Source organism: Lutjanus erythropterus, chromosome 21 (genome assembly GCF_056507025.1).
Source record: "Lutjanus erythropterus isolate fLutEry1 chromosome 21, fLutEry1.hap2, whole genome shotgun sequence".
In the NCBI taxonomy this organism is placed as follows: Eukaryota; Metazoa; Chordata; class Actinopteri; order Lutjaniformes; family Lutjanidae; genus Lutjanus; species Lutjanus erythropterus.
In genome coordinates, this window is record NC_139337.1 from 11,084,739 (window position 1) to 11,102,050 (window position 17,312).

The window sequence follows — 17,312 nt, forward strand, 5'->3', positions numbered from 1 at the left end:
AAAGTTATAGCAACTGATGGCTGGTAGGAAACACGCCGTTATCTTGAATAAATTATGGATTTGTCTGAGTTTGATTATTGTTGTTGGAAACATTAGGGAAAAAGTAAGTACACAACTCAAAATATATAACATAGGTCTAGGCGATTTTAGACATTTTAATGTTGAAATGTATCATATTATAGATTTCACTCAAACCATGATTTTGAACCTAACCAAGCCACAGTGTTGTCACATCGTACATATTATTTATTTTCCAAAGTTGATCACAATCCTACAGTTATACAGCAGCATTGCACCCACTAGTTGTAAACCCTTTGTACTGAATCTAAAGTGCAAATGCAAAATGAGATCAGTGAGGCTGGATTAACAAATTAGTTCCAGAGTATTTTTGGCTGCAAGTGGACAGTGGATTTTACTTTTTTTTTCAATAAGGAGAACAGGATGTTTAAATTTATACATGTATAGTGCAGGAGTGATTTGATTATGCAGAGCTTTGTGGAGAGGCCGCATTCATGTCCTCAGACTTGAATTATTCATGTAGAATTTAAACAGCGTGTGTCACTCTAAGCTAAAGAAACTTAATGCTACAGCTGAACAAAACTCACTACTGGCATATAAATTCAGGCTCTATAGCGACCACTTCCACTCATCATATCTGAATCTGAATCACGCGGCTGAGCGTGGCACAAAATCCTTTATCTGTCCACTTTCTGTAATTTCACTGTTCCATTTCAACCGGAGGAGGTTGTGGACGGATCAATGTGTGCAAGTAGACACACAGAGCCGAGCAATTAGCAGTTGCGCTAATGTGCTTGCATGGATTTTCTGATTTGGTTTGGAGGAAAGCAATACTGTACAGCTAAATCTCTCACCACCTGTCCTCAGTCAGCGTCTCCCTGACAGTACAGTCACACAAGCCTGAAGCACCTCTGCTCAGCCCACACACTACAGTAGCATACCTTCAAGCAACATTTGATTATTCCTGCAGAGGTGGGTTGTATATTTAAACTGTCACCTACTGCATTTTGCATTTTTAGGGCTCACTTTTTTATAGTGGCAGTGAGGGTTTGAGAAATGCTGAACTTGCCAAGGAGTCAAGAAATAAGTCTTGTAATGTCCATCTGTCTTTGTGCTGTGTAAAACATTAAATAGTGCTAATTTCTTCAGGTGCACAAGCTCTTGCACGCTGGAGGTGCAATGCAAATGAATTAGGTCGCTTAAAATATCAAACATCATTCAATATTTTTACAAAAGTAAAATAACATCATTCAATTACACATTTGTGTCTGCTACTGCCGGTCTGTGGTTTCCAAAGCATACAAAAGGCCCAGGAGAGATTAAAAAAAGATGGCTGTGTTGGAGGAGTTTGTTTTGACTCATCACCTCCTGCAGGCAGAGAAGTGGTGCTACCAGTCGATAGAGTTTCATTTGAACTAATAGAGTGAATAAGTGGCGTCTCACTGGTGCGTCCTGAATTATGATTTAGGGCTGATACAGTACTTCAAGTAAATTAATACATTTACAGCATTTGAGGGGAGCCTGCTAACAATAACAAACACATATTTACATATAACATGTCAGATTTTAGAAGTTTGCATCATATCATTATTTACACAATATTTTCATTAGTGCGTTATTAGCATGATATCAGTATTTCATTTTTAAATATCATATCACAACACCTCTATATAGATATTTGTTTAATTAATATTTACAGCATTATGGTACACTCTTAGAAATAAAAGTTGATACCTAGAGCCATTAAGAGTTCTTTGGCTTAACCCAGAACACCCTATGGGAGGTTCCACAGAGAACGGTGTAATGGTTCCAAAACATTTTCCATCTTCTAAGGGTGCCAACAAGAACCCACCGTGGGGGTTCTGCCAAAAAGTCTTTTATATTCCAAGGGGTTGATGAAGTCTTTCTTCAAGGAGCCCGTAGTCTTACAAAGAACCCCTGACAAACCCTCTCTACAAAAAAGGGTTCTTCAGAGGCAGATGGTTCTCAGTAGAGCCCTTCAGGAAGAACCCTTTTGAAACCCTTATTTCTAAGAGTGTATGGTATTACATGTGAACAGTAGCCAAATCAAGCTGTAAACATGACACTGACTGTTCACCTTGATGACAGGGTGAAGTTGTTGTAGATATTTATTTAGATATTCAGTACAGAGCAAATCAAATACATTTGTAGTAATTTTTCTGATCACTCGAAAAAAGAAGATTTACTCACTTTCTGGTCCTCTTTCGGGCTCCACTGACTCTTTGGGAAAATATCCAACTTTTTAGCAGCTAAATGCTCTGCAGTGTTCACAAACTAGTTGCTAACTTTGTCTGCTGTTTGGTAGCTTAGAGTGGGTTTGTTGAGAGCTAAACGCCGCCTGCTGTGTCTCGACACGACGCTGCTGAGAGTGATGAGAGTGAACCAAAATGACAGATGTCCTGATACATTTTTTTTTCCCTTCCTGATACCGATTCTGATAGCTTGGATGTGATATGATTGCTATCATCAGACCTGAGGGAACCTGTAGAGCTGGGTCATAATTATTTGTGGGTTTGTCGCTACAAGAGATTCTTTGCATTAGACATGGCCATTTCACATATTCTTAACATGAAAACATTGATTACAGCAGCTTTAATGACAACCTGCTTATTGAGCAGCTCCATAAGGCAGGTTTGATGTGAGACAGATACCTGAGTTTTAACAGTGCGCCTCTGTTGGTGAGCTTTGCCCTCACCCAGTCCTTTAATATCTATACCAGTGTCTCTGTGTGTGTACGTCTGTGTCTATCTGTTCAGATAAACCCTCCACTGACACGCACCAGCACCACAGGTTTCCTTTTCCCCTGTCTTCCTCCCGTGGAAGATGCACACTACCTTAACAGAAAGTGAATACTGCCTTCTGTCCTTCTGAAAGAGCATCGATTTTTACTTTGCAGCGCCCAAGGTCAGCGCGAAGAACAAGCCGGGAGGATCTTATCACCTCAGAAGTACAGGCCTTTCTCTCAGTCTATTTATTGAAGGGAAAATAAACACAAATGAGGCTGAGAGCACAGCTGTCTGACTTATCATGACCTTGCATAATGGCAAAGCAACAAATAACTAAATGTTTAAACTGTGAAATGTTTTGAATTAAAAGAAAATTGAACAATGCGTTATGATGTTCCATATCTTTTCATTTTATGGCTTATGCTGAAAGCTATGTGTGTCAGTGTTTTCAAATTGCTCACCGCATGTTTATCTTCTCTTCCTCAGTCGAAATTCACCCCGTAACCTCAGACTTAGCATTTCCTTGGCTGTTTGTGATATCATGCTTAGCTACGAAAGCCGACACACACGCTGCCTCGGAGGCAGTAAACAAGTAATGGGCCTAATCATGGCAGGTGACAGCGCTTCCAAATTAATTCTTTCTCAGTGAATGACTTAAACTTGGCCCCAAAGTACATAAGCAGAATTAAAAGTGACAGCAGAACACAGGAGGTAACGATGCAAATTTCCCAAACCCAAACATTACTCATTACATGACTGTGTTATTATTATTATGGAAATTCCCTTGACACGTACAGTACCACTGTGTAATGGTATGAATCACTTTGAAAAGCGCTTGCTTTTCCTTTATGTTTTCTGTAGTAAAATTAGCACATGAATAATATTCTCACTATGGATTTCACAAATTACTACAATCAAGTTTTCCTAATCCAAATTTTGCACACATGAATATAGTGCTTTGTGTTTTGCAAAACAGCTTGTCAACGATTCTTTTCCATTTACATGAAATTAACACAAAACATACTGTATACAGTATTTTTCATAATTTAATAGATGCACAATCACAAAAAAAAAAGTTAAAGAACAAATATTAAAGATACACACATTGAAAAATTGTACTGCTATAAAGAAACCTTAAATTCAGAAGTGATTCAAAATCTAATATATTGGAGAAAATGGAACCATGCATGGATTAATGACTGGAGATTAAGTTTTGAAACAAGGCACAAAAATATCACACAGAGTCATGACTTCCATTCCTTCCTTTGTCTCCTGTTAGAAAACAGGAGTGAGGCAGTTTCAGACTGATCTCTATAAACATATATGTACATATGAATGCAGAATTTGTATGCAAGTGTTCTGCTTTCCGTTCGTAGTGTGTTTATAGTCCAAGTGTTATTGACCAATCATGTTTGAGTGGGCTTCCACGCAGATAAACAGTCCCTCTGGGGAACCAAAGAGGCAGAATCGAATGTGGCTAGAAGACAACGCCAGGCCTGTGCAGGATCTCGCAAGACTGATCATTTTAACCCAAACCACGATCTGTTCCTAACCCTAGCCAAGTGTTTTATGCCCCTAAACCTATCCATGTACATCTATGGCAACACTGGGAGCCCAGAAACACCAGCTGTTGCCCTCAAAGGCTAAATCATCATCAGACAGCAGATGGGTTCAAGGCTTCAAAATGGAAGTCCACAAACCAATGGCTGAAGTCACGGTTGCTTCACACTTGGCCTTTATGCTAAGCTAAGCTATTGCTAAGCTAACCAGCTGCTGGCTGTAGCTTTGTATTTAACGTACAAATATGAGAGTGGTCTTGATCCTCTCATCTAACTTTTACTGAAAAAAATAAATCTATCTCCTTTACTCACAATTCTTTGAAAAGTTAAATAAGTCAGTGGTATTGATCTTCTCGTCTAACTCTTGGCAAGAAAGTGAAAAAGCGTGTTTTTCAAAAATGTCTAACTTTTCCTTAATTGAGTTTCCTGGTAAATGTATTAATAAATCGTGTTAATCCATTGGCAATATACGCCTCCTTCCTTCACTACCCCTACAGCTAGAGAGAAGGCTTCAATCACCATTACACAAAATGTCATCCTCTTTGGCCAAATGGATTGATCCTCTCATGTCAAACACAGCATGCATTTGCATGAAGTCGACTGAATTTTCAACTCTTCTCTTGCCCTTTGCCTCATGTTGCGTGCTCGCTTGGCACCACAAGTGGATTACTTGCTTCTCAAAGAAAAAGAGAATTGATTTAGTGTTCTGCAGTTGGCGTGGCTCGCTGGTGATCCATAGTCCTCGCCCCGATGTTATTGTAGAAGAAGTAGAAGAAGAGTCAAAGGCTCACGTAAAAGACAGGATGATCAGATATTGTTTTGTACAGAACACAACTTATTTACTTTTACACACATGTACCAGTAGAAACCATTGTGCTATCGATGGTTGTGTACACAGTGTTGCAGGTGTCTGGTATGTGGAGTGGTTTGTTAAGAAACATCTAAATTCCAGCTGAAGAGATGAATGCTTTGTGAAACAGTCGTGTAACTTCAAGGATAACTTAAGTGCTGTTCTGCTATTCTACTTGGAGTCCGGTGGATCACTGTCTATTGAGGTGGAAAATGAGGTGTTTGGATGTTTTTAGCCACATTACTGGCGTGTCTGGCAACAAATATTGGAAGATACCACCTGATCTGCTGTCTACTAAGACATTCTTTTTGAAGAAATAGACAATAATAGACATTTTGGCAAATATGTTTATTTCCTTTCTTGGAAACAGATGGATAAGAGGATTTGAAGTGTGAAAATAACCATCAGGTGATTAACTTATTATAAAAGCTGGAAACAGGAGCAGCTTAAACAAGGCACCTTACCTTTCCACACCTTTCCACTGTACAGATATTTAACACCAGCTCCAATAAACCGCTCATATATAAACAAGACAATATACAGTATATACTAGGCTTTGCTTTAGTTTTTAGGCCAGCAGATTCCAGCTTTAATGTGAATGTAGATGTCCAGTTAGTGCTGATGGTAAATATCTGAGTCCGTGCTTCTCCTGGTGCAAAATCTGTTGTTCTTCCTGCGTCCAGTGATGTCACAATGATGTAGTTGGTGTTAAGGAAGGACTGGTTTTATAGAAGTTTTATATCTCCGATATTTTTATATTTTATTTTTATTTTTAATTTGAAAATGATTCATTTAAGTAATTAGGTAATTTAAAATTCTAATGGAGGGATTATGTCTGCGTGTGTGATGTTGAAGTTTGTTCCGAATGGAGGAATTTTGCCGAGGGACGTTCCTTTAACTGACATTCCCTGTACAGGGAGAGGAACGCGGTGTATACTTTGGCCAACAAAGCTAAATAGCTAAAGTCTTGAGTAGTGATACAGGCCAACATGGGCATCCTGGTATATGTAGGAACGGCTGGCACGGCTCCGCGAGCTGAAGAACTGAGAAATGTCTTGCTTCAGTTGACTACAATTACCATCTACATTGACTGGATATTCACAAAAAAAGTGGTTAATTTTCCCTTTAAGACATGAACGTGGTATCAATCTTCTCATCTAACTTTCGACAGGAAATCAAATAAATGTATTTCCCAAAAAGTTCTTAATTTATAAACAAATTCATTTTTATTTTTGTATGTTTTATATAATAATTGGTCATAAAATAGCTTGTTTTGTCTGTAGGATATTGTATAATATTATTTTCAGGCATTTTCGCTCAGACCTTGGGATTTTTATTTGTGGACTCTAGATGAGACAATCACAGTATCTCCTCATTTATGTACTTATCAAATAACCTCCATTAACAAACAGACAATATTTCCATTTTACAAATTGTGCTGTGGGTTTGTCGTCGAGTCAGCATAATACCCCCCCGACGCCGCCATAACGGCTGTCACATGCAGGTTGTACTTAGTAATTTAATCTAATTGCAGTGTAATGTAACTGATACTGTGGCATGAGGGAAGTGAGTCTGCAGGGAAAGGGATGTAATTAATGAATTGATTACCGGGGCTGCGGATTGACAGGCCAAGATCCTGTAAAGTGATTGGTTGGGGCAGTTGAGAGGAGGTAGGATGGAGAATGGTGTGCGTATGTGTGTTTGTTCTTGGACTGTACAAACAAGGGGGAATGAAAACGCCTGGTGCAGGAAATCTTGCTCTGGCCGTTGTTAAAACTTTTCCACTGATAAGTACTGGCACAGACTGTGTCCATATAGGAAGATGTCAAAGCATGAAACCAGATAACACACACTTGGAAAAGGCATCCAGATGGATCCAGGCGTGAAACAGTCTTTTGGGTGAGATGAATTAAGTTTGCTGCAAGAAACGGGTGAATAAGGAGGTGAATAAGAGATGGAAAGTGTGTTATGACACACCAGCATTCACAGATGGGGGCTCTTTCTCTGGGAGTGAGATATCAAAGCAGCCTGGTATCGATCCCTGGGAACAATCAATATGAAGCCATTGCACCTTTGTATTTGTTGCTCAGCAGTCTGCCTTCCTCTGAAATGGGTGATCATGACACCAGAATTGATGGCCAAGCGTGGATGTGTGTGCATGCCCATGTGGACGTATATGCAACAAAAATATAAACACAACAGTTTTATTTTTGCTCCTCCTTTTCATGAGTTGAATTTAAAAATCTCAGACTTCCTCTGTGCAGAAAAAAGGTTCATTTCAAATGAAATATTGTTCACATTTTTTAAAAAAATCTGTGTGAGCACCAAGATAATCTAGCTGACAGGTGTGGCATACAGAGATGCTAATTAACCAGCAGGATTATTGCACAGGTGTGCCTTGGACTGGTCACAACAAAATATTTTTCATGGTGAGCCACATGAAATATTGATCAGGCTGCTGTAAGCCAGATACAAATGATATAAGATCCTAACAATGACCAAGTCTCTAATAATGGCCTGGACACTTTTACTGTTAGTCATGCTTTCTGAATTGCTATGTGATGAATTGCGGTATATATTTTGTCAACAGTGTCCAAAACTTGATCTTTTACAGTATACCATGCATGTGACGTGGAGGTTGCAACAACAGAAGCTGCAAAAGTAAAAGAACACCATTAACAGCATGGATGTATAGCACTGAGTGAATTAAGTTTAATATAAAAGACACAGTTCATTATCATTACCAATGAACACAGCACTGACCCCTTTCAGAATAAAGGTCTGATAATGGTTTAATGGTAAAGAAAATTATACTGACTGTCTTTGCTAGATTTTAAATTTTTGGTATTTCCATGATGTCCTTGCAGGCCACATGATATAAGGAATTCAATAACAACAATAAGGATTGCCTTATTGTTGCCCAGGGCAAGTAAAATGCCACTTCAGGCTAGTAAATCCAGCAACTCACTTGCCTGATTGAACAAGCAGTAAGAAGGAGCTGAGGAGTGAGCCATCTCACCTTCTTCTCATCTCTGTTGAGAGCTGCACATGAGCAGTACCGATTTGGCACTCGCGATAAAATGGTGTCAGGTGAGACAAAGTTCATAACCTGAAGCGAGAACGTCAGTTATCCTGGAAACAGCTGTTTAGTTGGGTGGCGTCAAGAGAACATGGGCAAAACTGTTTCAAGAAAGTGACCGACCTCGGTACACAGTACCACACCGACATGACTCGTCAGTTTGTATGGGGGCAAGTAAAAATCTACTTTGGGTAAGTAGATTTCTGACCCACTTGTTGGGCAAATGACAAAAATGTTGAACCTTGCATTGGCTGGATTGGTTGGGTTTAGGCATTAGGAGTGATTAGTTAAAGTTAGAGTAAAAATATCAGGGTAAGCCAGTAAGAGGTAGAATAGGATGGGTCACGACTTAACCCTCCTGGGGAAAAAAACTAGCCCTGTGTGAAATAGCCTTATTAGAAATGCCTAAAAATGACAAAGTCTGAGACTGTTTACTTCAACTCATGAAAAATGGAGCAAAAAACAGAAGTGTTGCATTTATATTTTTGTTGACTATATATATATATGCATGGGCTACTATGGGCTGAGGTGTCTTGCAGTGGCCTGCATGCTGTGTGTGCAAGTTGCTTTGGATGCGTGTAAACATATCTAAGTATGCAAGGTGGGTTACTGCGGGGCGTGTGTGTGTTTGTTGCAGCAGCTGACAGGTCCAGTAATACTGACAGGACGCAGGCAGTTCCCATGAGGCCATGCATGCTGACAGCAGCTGGCCACAAAGAAGAACAGCTGCTGATGAGCTTCCAGTATAAAGAGCCCACGCAGAGCTTCCTCTTCATCTCTCCCCCTCTATAGATACATATTCTCTTCATCACTTATTGTTTATCTCTTTGTTTTATTACTGATATAGCCTCCCACTGTCTTTCTTCTCTCCATTTAAGACACATTTACACACCATAAATTCTATGATTCAGTGTCTAATCACAACTCTGGAAGCTTGAGGGCTGAGGAAAAATTTAGCTGGCTATAGATTTTTCCACGACACCCCTCATTGTCCAAAGTGATTGGGCTTCCACCCGTTCCCGCCATGCATGACCAACCCTCGCCTGCGCTGCTTCCTCCACCACTTTCCCCGCCTTCATCATTATCTCTGGATTTACTCCACATTTTTAGGCACAAATAGGGCACTGGCACACATACAATAAAGATACACACATACACACTCAGGTGCTCCTCTGCCCTTCCTTAGACCTGATCATATCCCCAATCAGTTGTATGTGGGACAGCGATTTAGATATGCAAACAGGAATCGGCCAAGTTTAATTAAAGAGGATGAGCTGGGAATATCTGTGCAAATATGTGGCTTTTTTTTTTAAATCCTCCATTCATTTGAGAGTGGGGAAATGATCTGATTTTACAGGCAGTGTTTGGGACTGGATGGTAGTATAAGGTAAAGAGGTGTGTATGCATGTGTGTCTAATTTTGTGCTTGGATACATGGACAGAAAATGCACATGAATGTACATAAAAAAGACATAAAAACAGCACAGTATGGTGTTAATTGTCTATGCTTGATGATTGTAAGCCTTATGATTTACGTCTAATGTGCCAAAGCAGGAAGTACTGTGGCCTTAAAGTAGCGATACAGACAGTGTGTGGAGGTTGGGGTGGTAGATCGGCATATTGCAAATCTAACGTGCAGAAGATTCACGTCCTGTCACTAACTTGCAATTAAAGGTGCTCTAAGTGATTCTCGATTATATTTTAATTACATTTTAATTGATCCTCCGATTAGTCAATCATTGATTAATCGTTATCTCAAGTCTTTTCCTAACCAAGTGTTGTACTTTCCTACGACATCAGCCAAATACATGCAAACACATGTTTTTCACAGTTTGATTTGTAACATGCATGATGACAAAGGAGAAAATCACACATATGATATTTGTCGATTTTAGAGACAATAACAAGTCAAGAAAGTCCACTTTGTGGTCACTTTGGTGTGGTTAGTTTAGTCTGCTATGAAACTGCTCAGTGAACTTCATCTCTTGTATCACACGATTCACGTCATCAACACCAACATCGCTGTTCCTTATAACGTCATCTTACCTTAAGTGTGTTTTTTTGGTGACTCCTGGTCCTTTTATCAGCTGGGAAGGAAAAGAACAAGCAAGACCTGTCAAGGACATAACTACACTGTGGGACAAAAACACACAGGCATCGTAGCTTCAGCGGCTAACGTTTCAGAGGGAGAAAGTAATGACTTTATTTATGCAACCATTGGATGTGTACTTTAACAGTTTATAACACACTGTGACTTTCTTGACTTTTAAATTGTCAAACATCATATGTGTCATTTGCGGCACAGTTCCAGTGGGATCAAAAATGTATGGCAAGCATTGACCCTGGTTCCAAAGTACGGTTGCATGGTGGTCCACGGGAAGGGGTTGGACTTCACCTCCCCCTGTAAATGTTGCTCTTATGGTTCCTCCAGCATCCATCTTCTAAATTTGTTTTTATTTTTAACATAGGCGGGTGTAGCACATGGCATAAGTAGAAGGAACAGGAAAGAAGAAAGTTGCCCAAAGAAAAAAAGGGGCAAATGACATAGTCTGAGTAATGAGCTGAAACAGTAGCATTCATTGAATAGTCAGTAAAACATCAGTGAACTGCAATTAAACACCATGCTGAATAAAAAAATAATAATTTCAACATTTTCCACAGTTCATTTTAAGGTCTAGTGGCATCAAACATGAAAGCATCCTTTTCAAACTATGTGACTGTGAATTCTAGAAAGCAAAGCAACTAACTAGGCCATATGTTGAGTTTTTCAGCAAAAATTCAAAAGGGATATAAGTAGGATATATCCTGCATCCTGACATTGTCAGACAGTAAGACTCCTTGATATGATTTTTACCAGGTTGTGATGTATGTGCTGACCTACAGCTGGGTCACCTGTAACAACTGTTTGTATATGAGATTGGTCTCTGCATGAATACAGACACATTGTCATGTACTTACTTTAAGGATAAAGGTAAACCGTGCCAGGCGTCTCTGCGGCAGCTGGGTGTCGGCTGGTTCTGGACCTGGCAGCAGTTCTACCTGAAGCTTGAGAGGAGGAGAGGACAACATGGCCAACAGCTGCTTGTCTGTCTGTTCTGTCTACCAGCTACAACGCCTGCAAACCCTCCTGCCAAGTACGTAGAGCCACAATCTGAATCCCACTGTCTGCATTTCATGGCCCAGTAATCTATCCTATTGTATATTTCCATTCCTCCATTGCACTTAGTCCAATTTTTTGCTTTTGACCAGTCGGCTGTGGGTGTCCGGCTTTGATATCTGGCTCTCTTTAGGATTACACTGCATCTTTAGATAATGTTTGGTGTTATTGTGTTCCTGGTTTAACATAAATCAAATATAACCAAAAGGGAAAAAACTGGAGCTTTGAATATGAAGTCAATGTTTACTACAAAGCTATGGCTCATTTCCCTTGATGGCTGCAGTTTCCATTACTCAAGCTGAAAACATATCAGTTCATGCAGAATTATTTCCCTGCTTTATTCTCTATATAGTTTTGAAAGGACCGAATTAGTAAATGCAGACATTTTCCCAGGAGTGTTGTTGCTTTAAAGGCAGCATTGGATATAAATTTAGCAGAAGCATGTAAATGTGAACGCACACACATACACCCACCTATCCGCCCACACACGCAAATTCCCTAGCAATATTTTCTTCTTATTTTGCAATGCTATTATTTCACATTCCCTGCATTACACAGTGCTGTCTTCTTGCTTTTGTGGTCTTGAAAACAACAAAATACCTACCATCCTGCTTTATTACTCCTCTCAACCCACTGTTTTTCTTTCCTCTTTCTCTTCATCTTTATGAAATGGGATACAGCTCCACTGCTGATTTGTCCAGTGTCTTTTGCCAAGATCTCTGAAACAGAGTAGAGAGGGTCCCACAGGGATGTCTGGAGAGAGCAGCTGTGTTCTGCCTGTCATAACTTCAGGGAAAGTTCAAAACTGGTTGTGTTGTACCGCTTGTTATGAGATGGACATCAAACAGTAGATGTACTAGAGCTGACTGGCTCCTGTCTTAATTATGGAACGTGAAATGCTCCAGATAATCTATTGCTGCGGTTGATTTCCTCCTGATGTAATCTGAAATATAAAAGCCCTGCAAAGGCAATATGACAAGAAGATACTGTATCCATAATCTGATAATGCTTCTTTAGCATCTAGCAGCAGGGTGCACAGTGCAAATTCATGTCTGGTGCATTAAAATGGATTCTGTAATCTTAAAGTTGCATGATACAGTAATACTAACATGAAATAATTGTATGTTTTAACAAACGCAAACGGAGGTTAATAACTTATGACTACAGCCCTGTCTTCTTTGCATGTCGCATGTGAGGTGGTGATGAAGAGGTTCAGGTGAGTCCTCTCCACCTTTCCAAACATTGGTGAATCCTTTACTGAGACAATTTTATTGCACGGGAAATATGAAATAATGAAGAAAGAAAGAATAAAAGTATACATTTAAAATGAGTTGATAATTTCTATAACTAATGCAATAAAAAAATGACAGCTTGTGAAAATAAACATGGAGTAAACAATGTAATATTACAGTAGATGCAATAAAGACTTATAATAATAATACAAACAAGGAAATAATTAAATCTAGCTTCTCAATGTTCATGTAGTGATAGGGAATTTCAATGTTTTTCCTCAAAGAAAAAGCAACACTTAAGGGGCTATTATAACTGCACATAAAATTGTTGAATTATGAGGATGTTACAGGTGGATTTATTCTTCCCAGAAAATCCTAATTATCAAGTGGTACATCTTAAGCATATGATGAAGTATTAGGGCCCATCAAGTCATTTTTAAATTTGATTTTGTATTTTGAAGATAAAGTCAAAATGTCAAGAAAATAAAATACTAACCAGACTATAAGAAAGAAGTCAAAATGTTGAGAATAACGTTGAAATATCACATTTCACTTTATTCCTGACATTTTGTTTTTATTCTCAAAATGCAGAATAAACATATTTCTCCTCAGATTTGTTTCGTCTTATACCTGGAACTAATACTCAACTTTATTCTCAATGTCAACCCTTTTTCACTCCCACATAAAACTGCACAGCTCCTTCTACTACCTATGTAAATATCAGTAAGATTTGTGAATATTGTTCTTCTATATTGTACATTTTTAGTCACTTTGTTTTTTTCTGTATTCTCTTTTACTTTTTCTATTAATGCTGTTTTTACCGACAGCACTTGCCTTAGTCTTTATTTATACTTCTAGTGTTGTGTTCGGGTGCACCAACATACCACAGCAAATTCCTTTTAAGTGAGAACCTTGGCAATAAAACCGTGTCTGATTCTGAAATTTTGACTACTCTCGAAGTACAAACTAAAAATACTTCCTTTTACTATTTTTCCCCTCATGCCTGAATCTAATAGCCTACTCTGTCGTACAAACTGATAAGGCGGGTTACAGAAAGAAGAATCAGGCACAGTTTCTGTCAGGACTCGCTGCTCTTCCAAGTAGAATGTTCATATGTACCATATTTCCCCTGACAGTGAATGCAGCAATCCAACCACAAGTTGACTGTCGTTTGGTTGTGGGGATTGTAGTCTTTTAAAACTTGTATCCTTCGTATCGTTCGCGTCGGAAAACTACAAGTCCCAGATTTCACAATGCGGAAGTAGCTTAACAAAACAGTGTGAGGTTGCAGCATCAGACCGCGAACATGTCTCATGTGGTAAAGAAAAGAAAACTGGATAAAACCCGACAGGACAGACTGTACTTTGACAGCTACACCGATGTGACCATCCATGAAGAGATGATAGCGGACCACGTCCGAACCAACACGTACCGGATGGCGATACTGAGGAACAGTGAGTCCATACGAGGTAAAGTTGTGCTGGACGTCGGCGCAGGAACCGGCGTTTTAAGCATTTTCTGTGTACAAGCCGGTGCTAAGAAAGTGTACGCCGTTGAAGCGTGCTCTATCGCCGAGCAGGCTGTGAAAATAGTGAAACAGAACAAAATGGAGGACAAAATAGAAGTCATTCGAGGCACGGTGGAGACGGTGGACCTACCGGAGCAGGTGGAGGTGATAGTGAGCGAGTGGATGGGCTATGCTCTTCTGCACGAGTCCATGCTCAACTCGGTGCTCTACGCCCGGGACAAGTGGCTGAAGCCGGGCGGCATCATCCTGCCGAGCACCGCCGAGCTCTACATCGCTCCCATCAGCGACCCGGTGGTGGAGGACCGCTTAAATTTCTGGTACACCGTCAAAGACCAGTACGGCGTCGACATGTCCTGCATGTCCGACTTCGCCACCAAATGCATCATGAACTCAGACATCACGGTGAACCCGGTGACCGTGGAAGACGTGCTCTCACACCCGGCCCGCTTCGCCGAGCTCGACCTGCACTCGGTGACCATAGAGGAGCTGCGGGCGGTGAAGGGCGCGTTCAGGTGCGAGTCGTTCGGCTCGGCGGCTGTGAACGCTTTCTGCGTGTACTTCACGGTAACTTTCCCCTGCCCGGACAAGCCGATAGTTCTCTCCACGTCCCCGTTCAAGCCCGAGACGCACTGGAAGCAGGCGGTGCTGTACCTGGACGCTCCGGTCGACGTGGTGCAAGACACGGTGGTTAGCGGGGAGGTCAGCATGTATCCCTCCGAGGAAAGCGCCAGACATATATGTATCCATGTGGACTACACGATAGGAGAGCAAAAAAGACAGTCCAAGACTTTCTCCATCCCTGACTGGAGCAGTGAAGCTCAGTCATAGTGTCACACTGTAATCACCAGGAAACACTCAAAATCCTTGTATTGTTATTTGTCACTAAGATTCATAAACCTGCCCACTGTGAGATTTTTGGGGGGAGTGGAGCAATGATGACCAGTATGAGAAATCTGTCCGTTTGATACAGACATACACATCATCATAACTTTAATAGTTTTTTTTAAATGAAAATAAAAACTGTGGTACAAAAATGATCACTCCCACTGGTTATTAATCATATCAAAATGTTTTTTTTTTTTTTTGTTTTTTACCATAGTGCAGCCCTACATATAACTATAATATTACATCAGGTTTCACCTGGGGAAATGCATGAAGGGACTGCAGCTGAAATCTATACAGTTAGGTTTTGACTAGGGATGCACAATATTGGATTTTTGCAGAAATCTGACATGCAGATATGTCTAGTCTTATCATGATGACCCACTGGCAGATGCAGACATAAAATACAGTGCTTTTCAATTACTGGGGGGAAAAAAATAAAGCTGCTGCTGACTGTTTTTATTCACTGGTGCCTCCACAAACCTCCACACCTCAGACAGACTTGGGTAGCTTGTGTCTTATCGGTGGCAGAAATATTCATTTCAGACTGATACAGATTTTTCAATTTAAATGGTTTTATCAGCGGATACAGATGACATGTTGATGTTATCATCCATCCTTAGTTTTGACCCCTCGCTCAGTAAATTTATTTAATAAGACACAAACACACAGGGGCTACTACAATCAAAATGTGAACCACAGTATACATTGTGTTAATGCTTGTTTTTACACTTAATAAATAAACTGACACCAAAATTGGAAGAGGAAAAGTGCATATCTAACACCTTTTTGTATGTTTTCATGAGCTTCAGCTCTCAAAGATAATACTGATATTGTTTGTCTTGCATACTGTGTATTCTTTTTACACCATTAATGATCCGTTTCATACCAAAACATTGCAGGTGGGCTATTATTTTTTCAGTTCATCATTTGGTCTATAAAATGTCAGAATATATGTAAAATCATTTTCCAGTCCTGTGTGTCATCTTCAAATGTCTTGTTGTGCCCAACTAACAGTCCAGAACCCCAAAGGTTGTTCATTTACTATTACTAATACTATACTTAATTACTTACTTATTACTATACTATTACTGTACAAAGAAAAACAGCAAATTATTACAGTTGAGAAGCTGTAATTAAGGAATGTTTTGTATTTTGAATCAAAGTTCCTTAAACAATTACTATTTTTTTCTGTCAATCAACTAATCACTTAATCAGCCAATCATTTCAGTGCTAGCATTTAGTTTCTTTTTTCATAACTGGGGTGGAACAGCATTTGAAACAGTATTTGTCCATCACAGCTCTCCACCTAACCTCTCCTGACGAATAGTTTCAGGTAGTTGTGTTGCTCTGTAAAGCAGATTTTTACAAAACTGTTGAATAAATTTCGACATCATGTTGCTGACATCTGATAGTCTAATGAATTTAATCATGCATATGTGTGGAATCTGATTAAAATGCTGCATTCAGATGAGGAATAAACCAATATATTGACTTGGCCTGGCTGTAGTCAGGCAGGAGACTGCATCTTACAGGAGGTGTTTTACATTGGCCGGTTTTCAGTTTTTAATAACAAACTAAATTGGCTCATTATTTTGGTTAAAACTAGCACACACTGTCATCTGCTGCCAGAAACCACTGACTTAATCCAAAATTGTAATTCTCCTGCAGCATTCTGCAAAAAAAAAAAAAGCAAAGGAAAATATTGTGCAAGAAAGTACTTCTTTCCTTGTCATTAAGAGCCTTGTTGTATCCAAGTTGTTTTTATCATCAGCAAAAGGCAAAGATAAATCTTATAAACAGTTTGACGGCCATGTTTGTCGTTTGCCATGTATTGAACAAAAAAATCATCTGGTCACTGATCAGTCACTGATTCGTTTATACTAAAGAGTCAATTCACATGAAGTGAGTTTGGGTTTTGGCAGATTATATTGCATAGATTTTGATTAGAGTTTAGTGAGCTGACAACTGCATTTCAAAGAGAATTGTTTACCAACTGTGTTCATTATTGAACAAATGAGAGCTATAGACTCTAATAAACTGACAGTTTCCTGTGCCATGAGTCCTGACTGAAAACACTGAAGCAAGACTCCTGAGTGTGTGTCAGCATCATACAGTCATATTTGTACAGCTTCATTCATACATCGACAACTCGCTGCGATGAAAAAATTAATGATAATGAATAAATTACTGGGCTGCAAGCGAACTGTTCTTTAAATGCAAGTTTCAGTCCTCATCCAGGAGAACTGCACTGCATTTCA

At 39.6% G+C, this 17,312-nt stretch overlaps 1 protein-coding gene across 1 annotated transcript; it reads left to right on the forward strand.

The window, feature by feature from the left end:
- Nucleotides 1-13,900: 13,900 nt before the first annotated feature.
- prmt6 (protein arginine methyltransferase 6) lies at nt 13,901-15,206 on the forward strand. Its single transcript, XM_084710340.1, has one exon. It carries the CDS (start codon nt 13,948-13,950, stop codon nt 14,995-14,997), a length of 1,050 nt encoding a protein of 349 aa, XP_084566466.1. The 5' UTR covers nt 13,901-13,947; the 3' UTR covers nt 14,998-15,206.
- The last annotated feature ends 2,106 nt before the right edge of the window (nt 15,207-17,312 follow it).

What these genes read in the sequence shown, in the direction of transcription:
- prmt6 (XM_084710340.1), top strand. Translation starts at nt 13,948, where the DNA reads ATGTCTCATGTGGTAAAGAAAAGAAAACTGGATAAAACCCGACAGGAC.